Source organism: Tympanuchus pallidicinctus, unplaced genomic scaffold (genome assembly GCF_026119805.1).
Source record: "Tympanuchus pallidicinctus isolate F22 unplaced genomic scaffold, pur_lepc_1.0 scaffold3, whole genome shotgun sequence".
In the NCBI taxonomy this organism is placed as follows: domain Eukaryota; kingdom Metazoa; phylum Chordata; class Aves; order Galliformes; family Phasianidae; genus Tympanuchus; species Tympanuchus pallidicinctus.
Window position 1 is genome coordinate 11,810,763 of NW_026294747.1, and position 15,038 is coordinate 11,825,800.

The 15,038-nt window shown below is 45.2% G+C and overlaps 2 protein-coding genes across 3 annotated transcripts; both read right to left on the bottom strand.

The window, feature by feature from the left end:
- Positions 1-2,104: 2,104 nt before the first annotated feature.
- Positions 2,105-11,634, bottom strand: SAAL1 (serum amyloid A like 1). Of its 2 annotated transcripts, none has more exons than XM_052696156.1 (12): positions 11,478-11,634; positions 11,197-11,286; positions 9,620-9,703; positions 8,938-9,017; positions 8,492-8,551; positions 8,109-8,224; positions 6,859-7,042; positions 6,689-6,771; positions 6,364-6,552; positions 5,148-5,344; positions 4,290-4,382; positions 2,105-3,743 (listed from the first exon to the last, which is right to left on the bottom strand). In XM_052696156.1, the coding sequence occupies exons 1-12, from the start codon at positions 11,589-11,591 to the stop codon at positions 3,651-3,653; spliced, it is 1,383 nt and encodes a 460-aa protein (XP_052552116.1). In that variant the 5' UTR covers positions 11,592-11,634; the 3' UTR covers positions 2,105-3,650. The 2 variants fall into 2 exon arrangements, with proteins under 2 accessions (XP_052552116.1, XP_052552115.1); XM_052696155.1 differs by having other exon boundaries at positions 11,173-11,286.
- A 138-nt stretch (positions 11,635-11,772) lies between these two features.
- On the bottom strand, positions 11,773-13,607 carry LOC128087017 (serum amyloid A protein-like). Its single transcript, XM_052696157.1, has 4 exons — positions 13,458-13,607; positions 13,023-13,152; positions 12,194-12,332; positions 11,773-11,981 (listed from the first exon to the last, which is right to left on the bottom strand). Exons 2-4 carry the CDS (start codon positions 13,123-13,125, stop codon positions 11,840-11,842), a joined length of 384 nt encoding a protein of 127 aa, XP_052552117.1. The 5' UTR covers positions 13,126-13,152; positions 13,458-13,607; the 3' UTR covers positions 11,773-11,839.
- Positions 13,608-15,038: the final 1,431 nt, after the last annotated feature.

Sequence of the window (15,038 nt, forward strand, 5' to 3'; positions counted from 1 at the left end):
ACTTAGTACACGCCTCATCAGCTCCAAGTGATGGGCACTAACTGCATGGCTGATGCACAGCACTGTGACTGGGGAGTGAATAAGCAGCTGCTCAATGCCTTTTTCTTTTTTTGCCTGCACATGAAGGATTTTGGAGAAATTGTATAACATTACAGCTGGCTGCTCCTCGTCCCAGGTGACGTAGGCTTGTCCTTTATCAATGAGTTCAGCTGAGCACATGAATTTCATCATCATCTAGAACAAAAAATTAAGTAAACAGCAGACATTAAAAAGGAAAAATTGACACTATTTAATTTTCTTAGGAAAACAAAGGATGGGCTGTGGAATTGCCATGACTAGGAGACAAAACAACAAAAATAAACAGAGTGAAAGTATCATGGAGATGCTGCTGCCTTCATAACTCTACCTCCATAAAGAGCAAGGAACTAGTGGGAAAGAGTATGGATTTCCAAGACATAAAAAGAAAACACACACACCCCAAAAAAATATACAAGAACACAGCCAAGGTACCACACTTTTTTCACATCAACATCAAACTACGAATGTGGTTGACGTACAAATATTTGGAACATTTTGTGTGTGCTTGGCTTAGTTATAATCAAAGGTAGTTATGCCCAATTAATGCTAACAACACACAATCTCAGAGAAAAAGGAATTACCTAGCAGTTATAAGAATACATGAACTAAACATGTAATGAAAGAAAATTAAGAAAGCAGACTGACATGGATATGGAGAAGCATGGAAATTTTCAGCATATTATGTTTCATGGTTTAGGTTATCAGAAATGAATGGTCCGAGACAAAAATGTTGTCTCAGCAGCAACAATCTCCTCATACCATGAAGGGAGCAGATTAAGCGTTTCTTACCAGTTTTCTTCCCCACACACCAGATTTCTTTGGATATACGTTGCTTTGCCCCACCAGGAGCACATTGCTGTGTGGGATAAAGATGCTAGATGGACACAAAACAGGAGTCAAAAATAACACCAATACTCCTATCTCTGAGTGAAATTATTACACCAATATTGCAAGCCTTGTGGTCCAATTTCTACCTCAATTTTCTAGGTGTTCTCATACCACAACTCACATGCAGCTCAGCCTAAGCAGGACCAAGTTCCTGTAACTTTAGTTCAATGCTTCATACAGCCACTTATTGTCTGGAGCTCTGCAGAAGGCACTGAGGATGAATCAGCTCTTTGGTTTGCAAGAAAGCCGCTCTCCTGATTTTACAGATAAAGCCATTCTGAAGCAGCAAGCTCAGCGAGTCCTGACCTGACAGAGTGTCAAAGGATGGGTAGGATGGAGGGAAGAAAATGAACGGGCATGTTATGTTCATGAAGCACAAGCACAGAGAGATCCCTGCTGGCAAGATGCTGTAATACATGGGCACCGTTGCAGATACATCACACACCTGATGTCACAAAGTTTCTTCCACACCAGTCTGAATGACAAAAACATTGCACATTTCCCTCACGAACAATCTGGCATCAACTTCTTTCAGTTAAAGACAGCTCTGCCTCACCCACACAGCACAGCTTACACAAGAACAGCTGTTTGGTGGGGTAAACGACTGAAGTCTCCTTCCATTAAGTTCAGAAAGGATAAAAATGCCAACGTATTTGAATTTGTATTCTGCAGAAGCAAGGCTGATGAACCTACTTCTACAGTTCCTTCCACCACGTGGAAGAGGATAGGACCCAGCTGGATTGCCATTCATGGAAACCACCCATTTGTCCTACTACTTGACAGGCTATGATCCAACTTAGGCAATCCCATCAGGAAAATGCTGCAAACAAGTTGGTGGTGGGCTACTGTGAAGATACATGAAGATACATACAATGTGTTTGGGGATGAACTAATTCAGACAAGCCAGCAAGTGGGTGAGAGGCATTGACTTCCAGACCATGAGAATGGCCAAGCAAAGACAACAAGAGACGGTTAAAGTGAGCATCCAAGGAAGAACAACATATTTTACAGGACAGTGATGGGATGAGGAGGTTCCACTTTGCTCCTTACAAAGGACATGTTTAAGAGAGTAACGGATGTTTCCAGCAGCCCAGGAAATGAATTCATTTGATACCTGGAATGAAGAAGAGCGTACAGATTTCTTTTTTTAAAAAAAGAAACTTTATTACAAATCTGAAGGTTTAAGAAAATATCCAAAAACTGTCAAAGTAGTATGAAAAATGTTGTCATCCTATTCACAGTTACCAGTTTTCTCCAATAAACACAGCGTACAAAAATTCATAGAAACCACTGCACTTCTTTTTGGTAACACAAACCAGACTCTTTAACTCCAAACCCCATACCAACAATTCAGAAGTTGCTGGTGGTCCAAAGAAAAGATTGAAATGTGCTTTTTGTTTTTTTTTTTTTGAAAACTTGAAGTTTGGATGACAAGTCCATATGCATACACAGATACTGTATTTGCCACATGTACGTGAAACTTGGGGCAAACAAAACATGGCCCAGCACAATACTTAAAAGCCTATAAAAACCTGAAGTGTTGGGTAATGTGTGTACAGTGGTACTGTTATTCTCTATGCTCTGGTTTCTAGTTCTCTTTACATCCCAAATCTGATGAAGACCAATTGTTTTCTCCTCCAATTTACTGAAACACTGATGTGCTGCTCATGCAGACACAGAATGTTAGCTGCTCTGCATGCAGGAATGTGAACAGGAAACGCAGTTTAAAAAGAAAGTAATTAAAAGCATGGTTCTTAGAGAGACTCTGTACACTGAATTCACTGACTACAAGTGATCTAATACCTTAACTCCTTGAAAAGCCAGGCTCACAAGGCATTTCTGATGTCCTTCACAGAGGACTCATAAAACACACAAACAAGGAGAGAACCGTGATAGGTGTTGTCTTCCCAAAATGAAGTGCAGATCGCTTTCAAAAAGCAAAAAGTTGGCAAGTATGCCAAGGATTAAACCAAACCTACATCATTAACTCCGGGTAACTGGCTGCTGTGGCTGGAAGCTGCAGCACACATCTTTGGAAAGCACATTCTCAATCCCTTGAAATGCATGGGGCCTGCATGTCAGGACTCAGCGCTGCAGTGCAAAAGAGGCTTCAGTATCAGACACAAAGATTCTGAAGGTGCAGGATGAAACATTTGTTACTATAGCTGTTCAAGGTACTGTTGTAAGAAGAAAAAACAACTCTTTGCTGTGTAATTTAACTCTATTTTCATCAGGTGCATGAAAACGCTTGGCCAAAAGACATCTGAGATTTCCCATTAGTTCATTTTTCTGCTGCCAGCAGCAACTTGGAAAATGCCAGCATCACGTCAGGAACAACTCAGTGTGTTTAATTCATTTTGCTGATTCAACCTAACTTGAAAAGCACAGGACTAAGAGTTATTCAAACAACACTATTTTGCACAGGAGCAACAAGAAGTGAACAGTCTTTCGTCACCAGAGCAAACAGGATGGAAGATGCAGAACCAAACTCCAAATAATTTCCTTCACCATGCAGACCAAGTAATACCTTACTCAATCAGGGCTACATTTCTTAAAAGCCACCTGCTGGTAAGGAAGTTGCCCCATTCTTCCACATGTACTGAAAAATTAATTTCTGAAACACTGTAGCAAACAGTCAAAAAAAATCTTCCTTCCAAAAAAGGAAAAGTATTTCATGTACACTCCTAGGTGGGGACCTTCAGGCTTGGGAAACGTTTTTCTAGATTTTCAGCAAGCGTTCCATCAGCCTCACGCAGGACTTCCAGGAAACTCTCCACCTGGAAATACAATTGCAAGCACAAATGTACACAGAAGAATAAGAAGAAGCCTGCTTGCATGGACCACAACTCTCATATTAGGTTTAAGAATATTTCTACTCCTGTATCTTCCTACCAACAGCAGCCAGCAGTAGCTATTATAAAGAAAAATGAACAAATGTTCCATTGTAAATGCCTTCCCTCCTCAGCTCGATAGCGTCAGTTGGCTGATATTTTATTGTTTAAAAGTAGATAAAGAGAAGTTTCCTACATGAAAACAATACCAAACATTATGATTATTCTGTAAGAATATCCAGGGCAGATTCCCAGCAGGCAGACCTCTGCAGTCCTTCTTTCATTCCAGCACAGTTTGACCCTTTGCCTAGCTGGTGACCTAGGCAAAGCTCTGGCTGAAGAAAGCCATAAGATAGAGGATGAGACTGCCTGAAGTGGTGCATTACCTGTGCCTGAGCAATCCTGTCCAACCTCTATTCTACACCTGATCCTCAAAGGACTTCCAAGAGCAGTATTTTTTAAGCTATCTTATATGCTTTACCACATACTCACTGATGTGAAATACAGGGGCAAGAGGTTCTGGAACGCACAGGAACACGTCTGTTCATTTAGATGTCCCTGGTTTAGTCCTTCTAATGTATTTTCCTAGAAAATTAAATGAGAAATGTAAATAGAATATCCTGAGTGGCTGTCAAAGAAAAACACAGAGCTGTGTACACAGTGGCTTAAGGATGTACTTCATTCACAGAACAAGTGAAACAACCACAAGCAAGTAGAACTTGAAGAGTTCTGAGAGTACCAAACATTAATACAATAAGGTGTGAAATCTCACACCTTACACAAGTCCCTTCTTCTGAATGAAGGCTCCTATAGTAAAGAAGTCTTGGCCCAAAGGCACATCCCTCAGAAAACACGTGTCTCTGCTGACACACATTACAGACTTTCTGATCAGTTCTCTAATGAACTTCCAGAATGCTGTTTCACTTGCTCAGAAAAACGTCCCATTAAAACAGAATCATAGAATCATAGAATGGCCTGGGTTGAAAAGGACCACAATGATCATCTGGTTTCAACCCCCCTGCTATGTGCAGGCTTGCCAACCAGCAGACCAGGCTGCCCAGAGCCACATCCAGCCTGGCCTTGAATGCCTCCAGGGATGGGGCATCCACAGCCTCCTTGGCAATCTGTTCCAAGGCCTCACCACCCTCTCTGTGAAAAACTTCCTCCTAAAACCTAACCTAAACCTCCCCTGTCTCAGTTTAAGACCATTCCCCCTTGCCCTATCTCTATCCACCCTTGCAAACAGCTGCTCCCCCTCCTGTTTATATGCTCCCTTCAAGTATTGGAAGGCCACAATGAGGTCTCCCAGGAGCCTTCTCTATCTATCAGCAGAACTTAAATGATTCTTACCTTGGTCAGTTCTTGAAACATATTGGAAAGTAATTCACAACAAATATCCTTCAAAATTTTCAAATGAAAATCCTCCTCCTTTAGTTCAGCCTTTCCAGTTTCTTCTTGTTCAGATTCCTTTGAGTTATCAACAGATCTCTTCCCACAGCCCTCCATGTATTGTAAGATACGAATCAAGCTCCCAATCAGAGGCATATCTAATATAAGAGAACAGAAAAGGGAAAGTTTAACACTAATTTTTTTACTAATTCTTTCAAGGAATTTCAATTCTGAGGCAGATGGGAAGATTTTACAGAAAGGCCATAGGAATGTGTATTCTGACATTGTTATGGCTTTTAATCAAACATTGTTTCAAAAAAAAAAAAACAAGTGGAACAACTTAAAATCCAAGTCATTCTTTACTGCAAGCTAACCTGGATCTATTAGCATTCTACAGTAATGGTAGGGAATAGAAGAAAGTGTTTCTCCACAGTAACCTAAAGCAAGCCTAATTATTTCTAGAGTCCTGTGAGCAATAGTGCACCAAACCCACTTCTGAGCTCCTGAGAACACTCTCTGTGTAGGTCTGTCTGCAGAAGTAGCAGGGATGGTGAGGACTGGAGCCCTCTGTGCCATTCTCTTATCTCTTTTATCTCTCTGCTGTACCAAACTACAAGCAAACCTAATGATAGCCAGACCTCACTTAGCACCTTTAAAAGAGAAAAGGGGAAGCTTGTATGTTAAATTTGCACCATGATAATCCCATTTGATAAACAAAACTGGCAAAACCTCTTTCTGCTACAGGTGATGCTGACTCACATTCCCACAGAAGCCTTTTAATTCTAAAGACTTCTCAATGGACTGAAAAGTAACAAGTGATTAAATGGATTCAAGTACAGAATTTCCCCCTCTTGAGAAAAAAGACTAGCAAGACCTTATTTTAGCAAAGACAAATTCTGCAATTCTCATGCACTTGGCCAGTGGAGAAGGCTGAAGAGAATGTACAGATTCTAATGCCACAACTGTTCAGAGGTATCCAGGACCTGAATTTTGAGCTACCCGTGATTTTCAGATTTGCCACTGAGGAGCCTTACTGCATTCAAACATGCATCTGAGTTACGCGTTCTGAACTGACCTATTACTAAACAGCAATTAATTAACCATCTTTCACTCCATCGGGTCAACTGTAACAGCATTAAAATAGCAAAAGGAACAACAACAAAAAGGCATGACTTGCTTTTCCTCATCTTGATGTATTCCTGTTCTGTCTGTGAAGCAAATATGGCAGACAGCACGGACAGAACAGAGGCCAATACAGTCTTCTGCTCCTGCACAATGATTGGCGGATCATCCGGCTGGCAGAGCTCGTGGCAAATGAGGTCATAAAGTAAAGTCCAGGTCTCTTTTCCTCCATCAGGAGCCTGCACTTGAAAAAGAAACAAAGAGAACCCATCAGATTTAATCTGGGCACGCTAACTGTTTTTCTTCTCACTCAACATCTGATGAGCTGGAAGTTGCTTGCATTCTTAGTCCCACGATATGCAGCAATTCAAGTGTCTTACCAATAGCCTGTATGCCCTCATCCACTGTAGTGAGGAGCTGCAAGATATGCATATAAACATCAAGTCCTTCTGGGCTATCTGAGCTACATAGAACGAAAGAAGAAACGAAGCCAGATTAGCTTACCAAGCTAACACACAGGGTTACAAATCCAGACAGAACTCTCACATACCGGACTTGTTTGGCTGCTTCAAGTATACAAGGCACAATTTTAAAATCTGGAAGCTCTTCAGGGGAGTCATCTGTAGATGGTCCCAGAGGCTGACAAGTGCCACTTTTAATCCAGTTTAACATCACCTCTTCATCCAGATCAAAGAGTTTGTCCACCACTTCGCCCACTTTTACCAGCAATTCAACTGCACGAAAAAGAAGAAACCAAAAATCAAGCAAATAAAGAGCAGAAATTAGTTCACAAAATGCTAACACACAAAAGTATCCAAATAAATTAAGTGCTGAAATACATCTGTTTCATTCATTATCTCCTAAGGGTTGCTACGCTCGTGTGCTTTTTGTGGCACAAATGAGGTGAAAAGCTTGATAGATAGGGACTGCTGGAAAGCCCACTGATACATTATACCCCATCATGCCATTTATAAAGTAGGATCTTTTTTTGGTGAAGAGACTTCAGGTTTCTGAAAAGTCAAAACCTCTGCTTCTGAAATAAAACATGACAAAATTTGTCCCTAAAAATGTATTTTTCGCCTGCTCACCTCCATTTTACTCGGGTAGATCTGGGATTTCAGTGGGAACAAGCATGACTTCTGAGTCATCAAAAACAAACAAAAAAACAACATGAAGTTGGCATTTTTCAAATTCTAACAGCTAAATTAGCTGGAGTCCTGTACGTGCACAAGAAGGCTGTGGGGTGACCTCATTGCAGCCTTCCAGTACCTAAAGGGAGCCTACAGAGGGGAGGGGAATCAACTCTTTGAAAGGGTTGGTAACTGTAGGACAAGGGGAAATGGTTTTAAGTTGAGGGAGGGAAGATTTAGGTTGGATGTCAGGGCAAGTTCTTCACAGAGAGAGTGGTGAGGTGCTGGAACAGGCTGCCCAGAGAGGTTGTGGATGCCCCGTCCCTGGAGGTGTTCAAGGCCAGGTTGGATGGGGCCCTGGGCAGCCTGGTCTGGTATTAAATGGGGAGGTTGGTGGCTCTGCACGTGGCAGGGGGTTGGAGATTCACGATCCTTGAGGTCCCTTCCAACCCTGGCCATTCTGTGATTCAGTTTATATATGTGTACTTATAAATCCTGCAAAGGAGGGACAGATTTATGTTGGTGTCTTTCGAATTCAGGAGGCTTCCTTTAAAGATGAAGAAATCTCGTACTCCCAAATGAAAACACGTGGCTTTGTAATTGCATAGTGCAGTTCTTATCTTTTCTGCAAAACATGAATGCAAAACATTCATTCTCAGTGGCAACTCACCATTTGTAGAGCTTGACATGATAAAGCAAACACAGTCATACACTGAAGGGCTGTCTCGGATCCTCTCAACCCAAATGTTGGCCACCTCAGGTTGGGAGAGGCAAGTCAGCAACAGCCTAGGCAGAAATTGCCCACAGATTGTAACAGATCAGAAGCCAGATCACTGATCTTAGCTGTACAAGTGTAAATCCAACGTAACAAGCATGAAGTGACAGCAGACAGGAACCGAGCCACAGAAAATCAAATCCAGAATAAAGTGGAAATGACAAAAGGATAGGATGGGAAGACATTAAAATAATGAGCCCGCTTGCAAAACTTTTTCCCAGGACCTCAGAACAGAGCAGAATTACACTAAGGATATGTTAATTTCTGAGATGTCCTACCTGCTTGTTTCCAGGAGAGTTGGAGAGTCTGAATCACACAAACGTTGCAGTAACACTTGGCTTTAAGTAGAAAATCCAAGATAAAAATATTAAGAAAAAAAACTTTTAATACCTTTTTAAAAACATACATTCCAAACTTAATTTCATAGCTGCAGCAGTGCACTATGATTAAAACTAGCTCTTCCTTACAATGCATCACTGGTGCTTCAAGATTGCCAGGCTCAGAGATTGAAAATGCAAGAGTTTGACAAGTGGCTATAAAACATTACATCAATAACATCAAGTGGGCATTCATTTCATCTTCACTGAACACTTTCCAACCACTAAGGGTTTGTCAAAGATATGTGAACAAAGGCAGTGCAAGGAAATTTAGTTCCTTTTGTAGTATACAATGTGAGAGCTTATAAAAGCAGTACTTAGCATGTATAAAGTACACACACACCTACCCGAGATTCTCATCTTTACTAATGGACATGCATATGTCTTGGAAACAGGCCATATTGCCCAGTATTCCCACACAGATCTCCTGAAAAGTCAATGCACAGTACAGTGAAATATCTGCAACGCAGTTCACAATTTTATTTCCACAGCCATAAGACATAAGAAAGGTTCAAAGCTGCTTTCCAGTTTGGCTTTCAAATACTTCTGACTTAGCAATGTCTAGATAGGTACAGATTTCCTAAGGGACGTTGTTAGGCTAGACTGAAGTACACAACAAGTATTGTGCAGATATTTAGCACAGTTCAGGCACTTCATAAAAGCAAATATACCTTGAAATAGAAGTTCTCTTGCAAGGCACATATACATTGTTTGGAAGTTAGACTAGCATTGCTATTATTAAAGCAATAACAGAGTCCTAGGGACAACTCTTATTTCCCCCTCTACAGATGAGTCATATAATAGGTTTGATACCATTAGTAATGATGTGTATCAGCTTCATCATCACCAAAATAGCTGCTAACTGGACCATACTGAAGACACCGTGCTAAAAAGCATCCTATAATTAAATTGTGTTTTCTCCTCGTTCTTCAAAAGCGCAGTGGGAGGTGGGAGCTGTTTAGGAACGCTGGCACAGAGGTGTCTGCTGTTACTATTAGTACAGGCCAGTTTTTGGCAGCCCATACTTACAGTCAGACGAGGACATTTGGATTTGGCAAAAACTCCCATGAATATATCGGGGGCATTGAACTCCTGAAGAAACAAAGCAACGTCCTGCGGAGAAAATGAACGACAGAGCAAATGAACCTACCCATTTTACAGTTTCAGAACACAAATCGAACCTTTTCTCACAGATCAACGACTGCATCAATGACTCGCTACAAAAAATGAGGCGTTTATCTCATGGTGTGAATAAGCCCTGCTGCTGCCGGCTGAGCCAAGGCACGACCCGAGGGATGCCTGGAGGGCAGCTCAGGCAGATCACAGTAGGGGGCCGGAAGCCAGGACTGACAGAAGGCTTTTCCATATTGCTGCTGGGCTCAGAAGCACACAAAGCATTTGTTCCATCGGAAGAGAGCACTGAGTCTCCTCACAGAATGGCCAGGGTTGGAAGGAACCTCAAGGATCATGAATCTCCAACCCCCTGCCACATGCAGGGCCACCAACCTCCCCATTTAATACCAGACCAGGCTGCCCAGGGCCCCATCCAACCTGGCCTCAAACACCTCCAGGGATGGGGCATCCACAACCTCTCTGGGCAGCCTGTTCCAGCACCTCACCACTCTCTGTGAAGAACTTGCCCCTAACATCCAACCTAAATCTTCCTTCCCTCAACTTAAAACCATTTCCCCTTGTTCTGCAGTTTTCTACCCTTTCAAAGAGTTGATTCTCCTGCTGTTTGTACAGTACCATGGAAGAACAGTTTACAAGATACTAAAACGCTAGGGATTAATCTTAGTGACTCTGAGTTATTCAATGCAGAAAACATACAAGAAGTTGCAGTAAATTTTAGACAAACAGTCCCAACTGCACCAGACCATGGAAGGAGAGTTTACATAATCTGGGTCTTGGGAAGGAGAATCAGCACAGGTCTCCCCTCTGTTCCTTCCCATCTCCTATTACACTTAATCCACTTCTACAATTTAAGTATCTTTGACCTGGCTTACACTAAAGCCCTGAAAAGCATTTGTGTCTCCACAGCTTGAGACAATGAGACAGGTCAGATGGGCAGAAACCTTAACACACAAGAAAAGAAACGACATCACCTCCTGGATTATAAGCACTACTTATTTTCCTGCCCTACAGTATTCTCAGTAAACTTTTTATTGTTATGCCATTCCTGTCTCTGATTTTATATCTTTCATCCTCAAAATATTTTTTTTCCTACTTGCTGCATTAACAATAATAAACCGCCATATTCTCTTTTTATCTCATAGCATACTTGTCATTCACAACTACGAAATATGCAAGAACATTCAAAAGTTCACAGCATGCATCATTCTGACACGGCTTCTGAATTCCTACCAACAAAGGTGTTGTTGCGTTGTTTCCTCGGTGCCGGGCACCTCACCTGCTCTGCTGGGAGACTCCGAGGACGCCGCCAGCCGAAGCAGAGGGGCGGAACCGCCTGAAATACCTTCAGCCCGCACCTCCACTCAACTCTTTCCCACAAGACTTCAGACGGATAAAACTAAGGGCAGCGGTAACACGGCAGAAGTGTGACCGCACCGCCCAGCTCCTACCTCATCCATGGACATGTCCCACACCTTGCAGATGTCGTTCTCCATCTCCTCATCCAGCTCCGTCTGGATCCCCTCAGGGTTCTCGCTGGGCTCGGATTTCTCGGGGCTGATGAGCTGGAAGGGGGGGCGGGGGGTTAAAGGCCACGAGAAAGACGAAGAACCGCCAGAAGCCCAAGGAGCGGCGTGTCCCGCCCTCGCAGCGGGCTGACGGCTCCCGGTCAGGGCAGCGGGCCCGCTCACGGCCCTCACGCGCTGCCACTCAGGAGCCGCGGGCCTCAACCCTCGCCCCGCCCCACGCTCCGCACCTCGATGAGGCGCGTGAGGATGCTGAAGAGCCAATGCTTGCTGTACACCGTGCTGCCCACCGCGTCGCCCTCCTCCTCCGCCTCGCTGGAGGGCGGCGATGGGTTGCGATCCATGGCGCCGGGCCCCGCCGCCTCACCGGCACCAACGAGACGGCGGCCAGAGCGGCGCCTGCGCTCACGGCGCCCCACGGCGCCCCCGCAGCGCCACCTGCCGGCCGGGGCTCCGAGTCCACCTCGCCTCCCTCCCGTCCCCGGAGAAGACGCTCGAACGCAAGATAAAGCAGATGACAGCGAGTCCTGGAAACGCAGCAGCTTCTTTATTGGTCTGCACAAGGGAGGGGGAACAGGGGAACGGAGCAAGTTCAATATTTATTGGGAAGGCCTGCGGGCCTGTAGCGGTTGGGATCACCGCCTCTTCTGCCCCATTCGTTGGCCTCTTGGTCGAGCCGGGTGTCCTCCGCGCCTCTGCCGCTTATACCGCTCTGCCAGAGCTCCCGGGCATCGCTGCAAGGACAGCACGCCTGAATCGCCGGCACCCCGCCGGCACCCCGCTGCCAGCCGCGGTCCTGCCCCGTGCCGGCTCCCTCCCTCCTGGAACAACATTCCCTCCATTCCCCTTCTGGATGCAGAGCTTCGTGTGTACCGAGAAGGATTTTGCTCCGACTGGGGCGCCTGGATCCCTACTTACTCCCTGTTAACGAGATGGATGCCGTTACCTGATCGCTTTGGCTGCCCAAGCACCACCGGGTCCTCGCCGGGCAGCATCATAATTGCCACGAGCATGGAAATACTTGTCAGCACCAATGTAGTTTGCGTCACGCATGTCCCGGTATGCTCTCCACATATCCTGTGTGCCTGGAGGACAGAACGAGGTGACATCAACTTTGATGTCCCGTTCCAGCAGCAGCCAAGCAACCGTTTCAGCCAGAAGCCCGTGGCTACTGCTGGGCCAGAAAGCCCCACGTGTCCCCAGGGATCCCTGTGTGTCCCCACAGAAAAACCTCTCTAATCAACCTCTACTAAAGGAGGGAAGGTTAGCAAAGCAGAAGAAAAGGGACTCCTTGCGGAGAATTTCATGGAGACGTGGAGGCTTTGCTTGGCTCTGATGCTTCAAGGGCTGGAGGAGTTCTGTCTCAAAGCAAGCTGGCAGTGACAATTTAGATCTGTAGTGTGCATTAGAGAAGGGACCAGCTTTATTCTGAGACTTTAGCAGTAGAGGATTTGTGCACCCAGTTGGTCCACAAAAAGTGCTCCATGAGCACGTGCCTATTCCTGCAATCCTTTTTCGGCTGCAGGGGTGTCCCTGAGCTTGAGCCCAGGCCTGCCATATTCTTTGTGCTGTGCTTGGAAAGACCCAAGGAGCACAGAGGCATTTGTCCAAATGGGCCTTCCAGTGGGAGATGCCAACTGAAAGGGCCTGTGGAGGCTGATCAAGGTCCTCTCCCAAAAGCAGAGACCAACAGGGTCCCTTATGTGGAGCTGCCGACCTCCTTGACTCAGGGATTGGGTCCTGAGAGGAAGACCAGTGGTGATGGAACAACTTACCTCCAGCTGCATCCTTCATAAACTTGAAACCCCTGGAGAATGGGTTGTCAGCATTTGCATATAGAACAATGGAGAGCAACACGAAGAAGATACAGAGCCTCATGGTTCCCTGCCCAAACCTGACACAGAGCTGTAAGAAATTAAGAGAGATTAGCAGTTCTAGAGCACCTCTTAGAGATCTCTGACATAACATTCATCACATCCAAAGCTGTGCCCAGGCAGCTGCAGGAGCATTCACACAGCCACCCCAGAGCCTGCCTAAGAGCTCAGCATAGGACTCGTCAACAAAGGCAGACACACAGGAGAAATCTGCATTTTAGCATTCCCTGCTGCTTCTTCCATGAGAGCAGAGAAGTCTCACATGCTAAAACATCAGTCCCGTTCCCAAATACCAAAAACAGTGCATGCATCACATAATTTCAGAGTATCACTCACCACTGCAGAAAGGCAAAGCCAGGAGGCCAGGTGAAGTGAAGCCCGTCTTGTCTGCTTTCAGAAAGGGTATTTATAAGGGATTTAAAGCCCAGAAAAGAGGAAATTGAAAAGGATACCCAGGGCTGGGAATTTCCCAGTACCAGCCCACTTTCAACACAGAATTACAATAAGCCTGCCCTTGTCCTGTCTAAAAGTTCATGAATCTGTTACACAATTTTTTGTAAAGTGTACAGTACTTTGTTTTCACAGGAAATTTGCTCCTCATAGCAAGCAGATTGAGAAACTTCCACAAAGACTGAAGTGTTTGAAATGTTGTGGCTGACTTCAGTTTTTTGGCTGTTATGCTAGAGTGACCTCAGAGGAGAAGCTGCCTGATCATCTGCCTTCATCTTGAAGTACAAGATTGGGTCTGTGCCTTTGCTCGAGCATACAAGCTTGGTTTGTATGGCCAGATTTTGGTATTAGGGGGCTATAGGGATGGCTTCTGTGAGCAGCTGCCACATGTCAGATTAAAGCCAACTCCAGCTGCTCCAAAAGGAACTTGCTGTTGGGCAGAGCTGAACCATGAGTGACACTGAGCATGCCTCTGGGAGAGCAGACTGAAGGAAGGGAAAAAAAGCTGCACAAAATCAACTGGGAGAGGAGAGTGAGAAATGTGAGAGAAGCAGCCCTGCAGCCACCAGAGTCAGGGCAGGAGGAGGACAGAAGGTGCAGGACAGATCAAAAGTTCCCTGCAGCCCAGGAGAGGCCTGCAGTAGAGCAGGCTGTCCTCCTGCAGCCCATGGAGAGACCCTGCAGGAGCAGCAGTGTGTGGAAAGGAGCCCACGGTGGGACAGGAGGGCTGGGGTAACTGCTCCCTTAGGGGACCCATGCCCCATGGTACTGAGCCATTTTGGAGCAGTGCTTGAAGAGCTGCAGCCCGTGGGAGGCCCACGCAGGATCAGTTTGGGAAGGATGGCATCCTGTGGGAGGGACCCCATGTTGGAGCAGGGGCAAAGAGCAACCATGGAGGAGCAGCAGAGACAAAGCGTTATGGATCGTCCACAGCCCCTGCTCCCCTGTGCAGCTCAAAGGGAGTAGGGTAGAAGAGGGTTGGAGGCAGGTAGGAAGGTGATTTTAATTTGCTTTTTAGTTCTCACTGCTCTAGTTTGCTAGCAATAGGCAATAAATTACATTAATCTCCCTTGCACTGAGTCTGTTGTGCAAAATGTTCTGAGTGAGCTCCCTGTCCTTTCTTCAATCCAGGAGCTTTTTTTCATGGTTTCTTCTGTCTTTCTGAGGATGCAGAACAAGGGAGCAGCACAGTGACCTTAGCTAGCCAATGCATGAAACCGCAACAGGGAATGGTCACTGGCATTACCAGAAATGCTGCAGGAACTGCTAGGTGTTGGGAGGACAAGATGGATCCGAGATGACAGAACATAACTCCACTGCATGCTCCTATATCCTTCTTGGCAGCACTTTAAAACAGTGCATTCTCATGCTGCCACAGAGAAAGCTCATTCTTCCTTTGCTTGCTCCCACAGACTCCTCGTAAGGAGCACGAGCCATCCTGCTTCCACAGTGGCTCAGTAGAGTCCC

Excerpts from the sequence above, each read along its gene's own strand:
- SAAL1 (XM_052696155.1), bottom strand. The coding sequence starts at position 11,591 with ATGGATCGCAACCCATCGCCGCCCTCCAGCGAGGCGGAGGAGGAGGGC. Across the intron at positions 9,018-9,619 it reads CCAAATGTCCTCGTCTGACT|GAGATCTGTGTGGGAATACT; the intron begins GTAAGTATGGGC and ends TTGACTTTTCAG. Across the intron at positions 3,744-4,289 it reads TGCCCCTGTATTTCACATCA|GTGGAGAGTTTCCTGGAAGT; the intron begins GTGAGTATGTGG and ends TTGTATTTCCAG.
- LOC128087017 (XM_052696157.1), bottom strand. The coding sequence starts at position 13,125 with ATGAGGCTCTGTATCTTCTTCGTGTTGCTCTCCATTGTTCTATATGCA. Across the intron at positions 12,333-13,022 it reads TATGAAGGATGCAGCTGGAG|GCACACAGGATATGTGGAGA; the intron begins GTAAGTTGTTCC and ends TCTGTCCTCCAG. Across the intron at positions 11,982-12,193 it reads TGGGCAGCCAAAGCGATCAG|CGATGCCCGGGAGCTCTGGC; the intron begins GTAACGGCATCC and ends CTGTCCTTGCAG.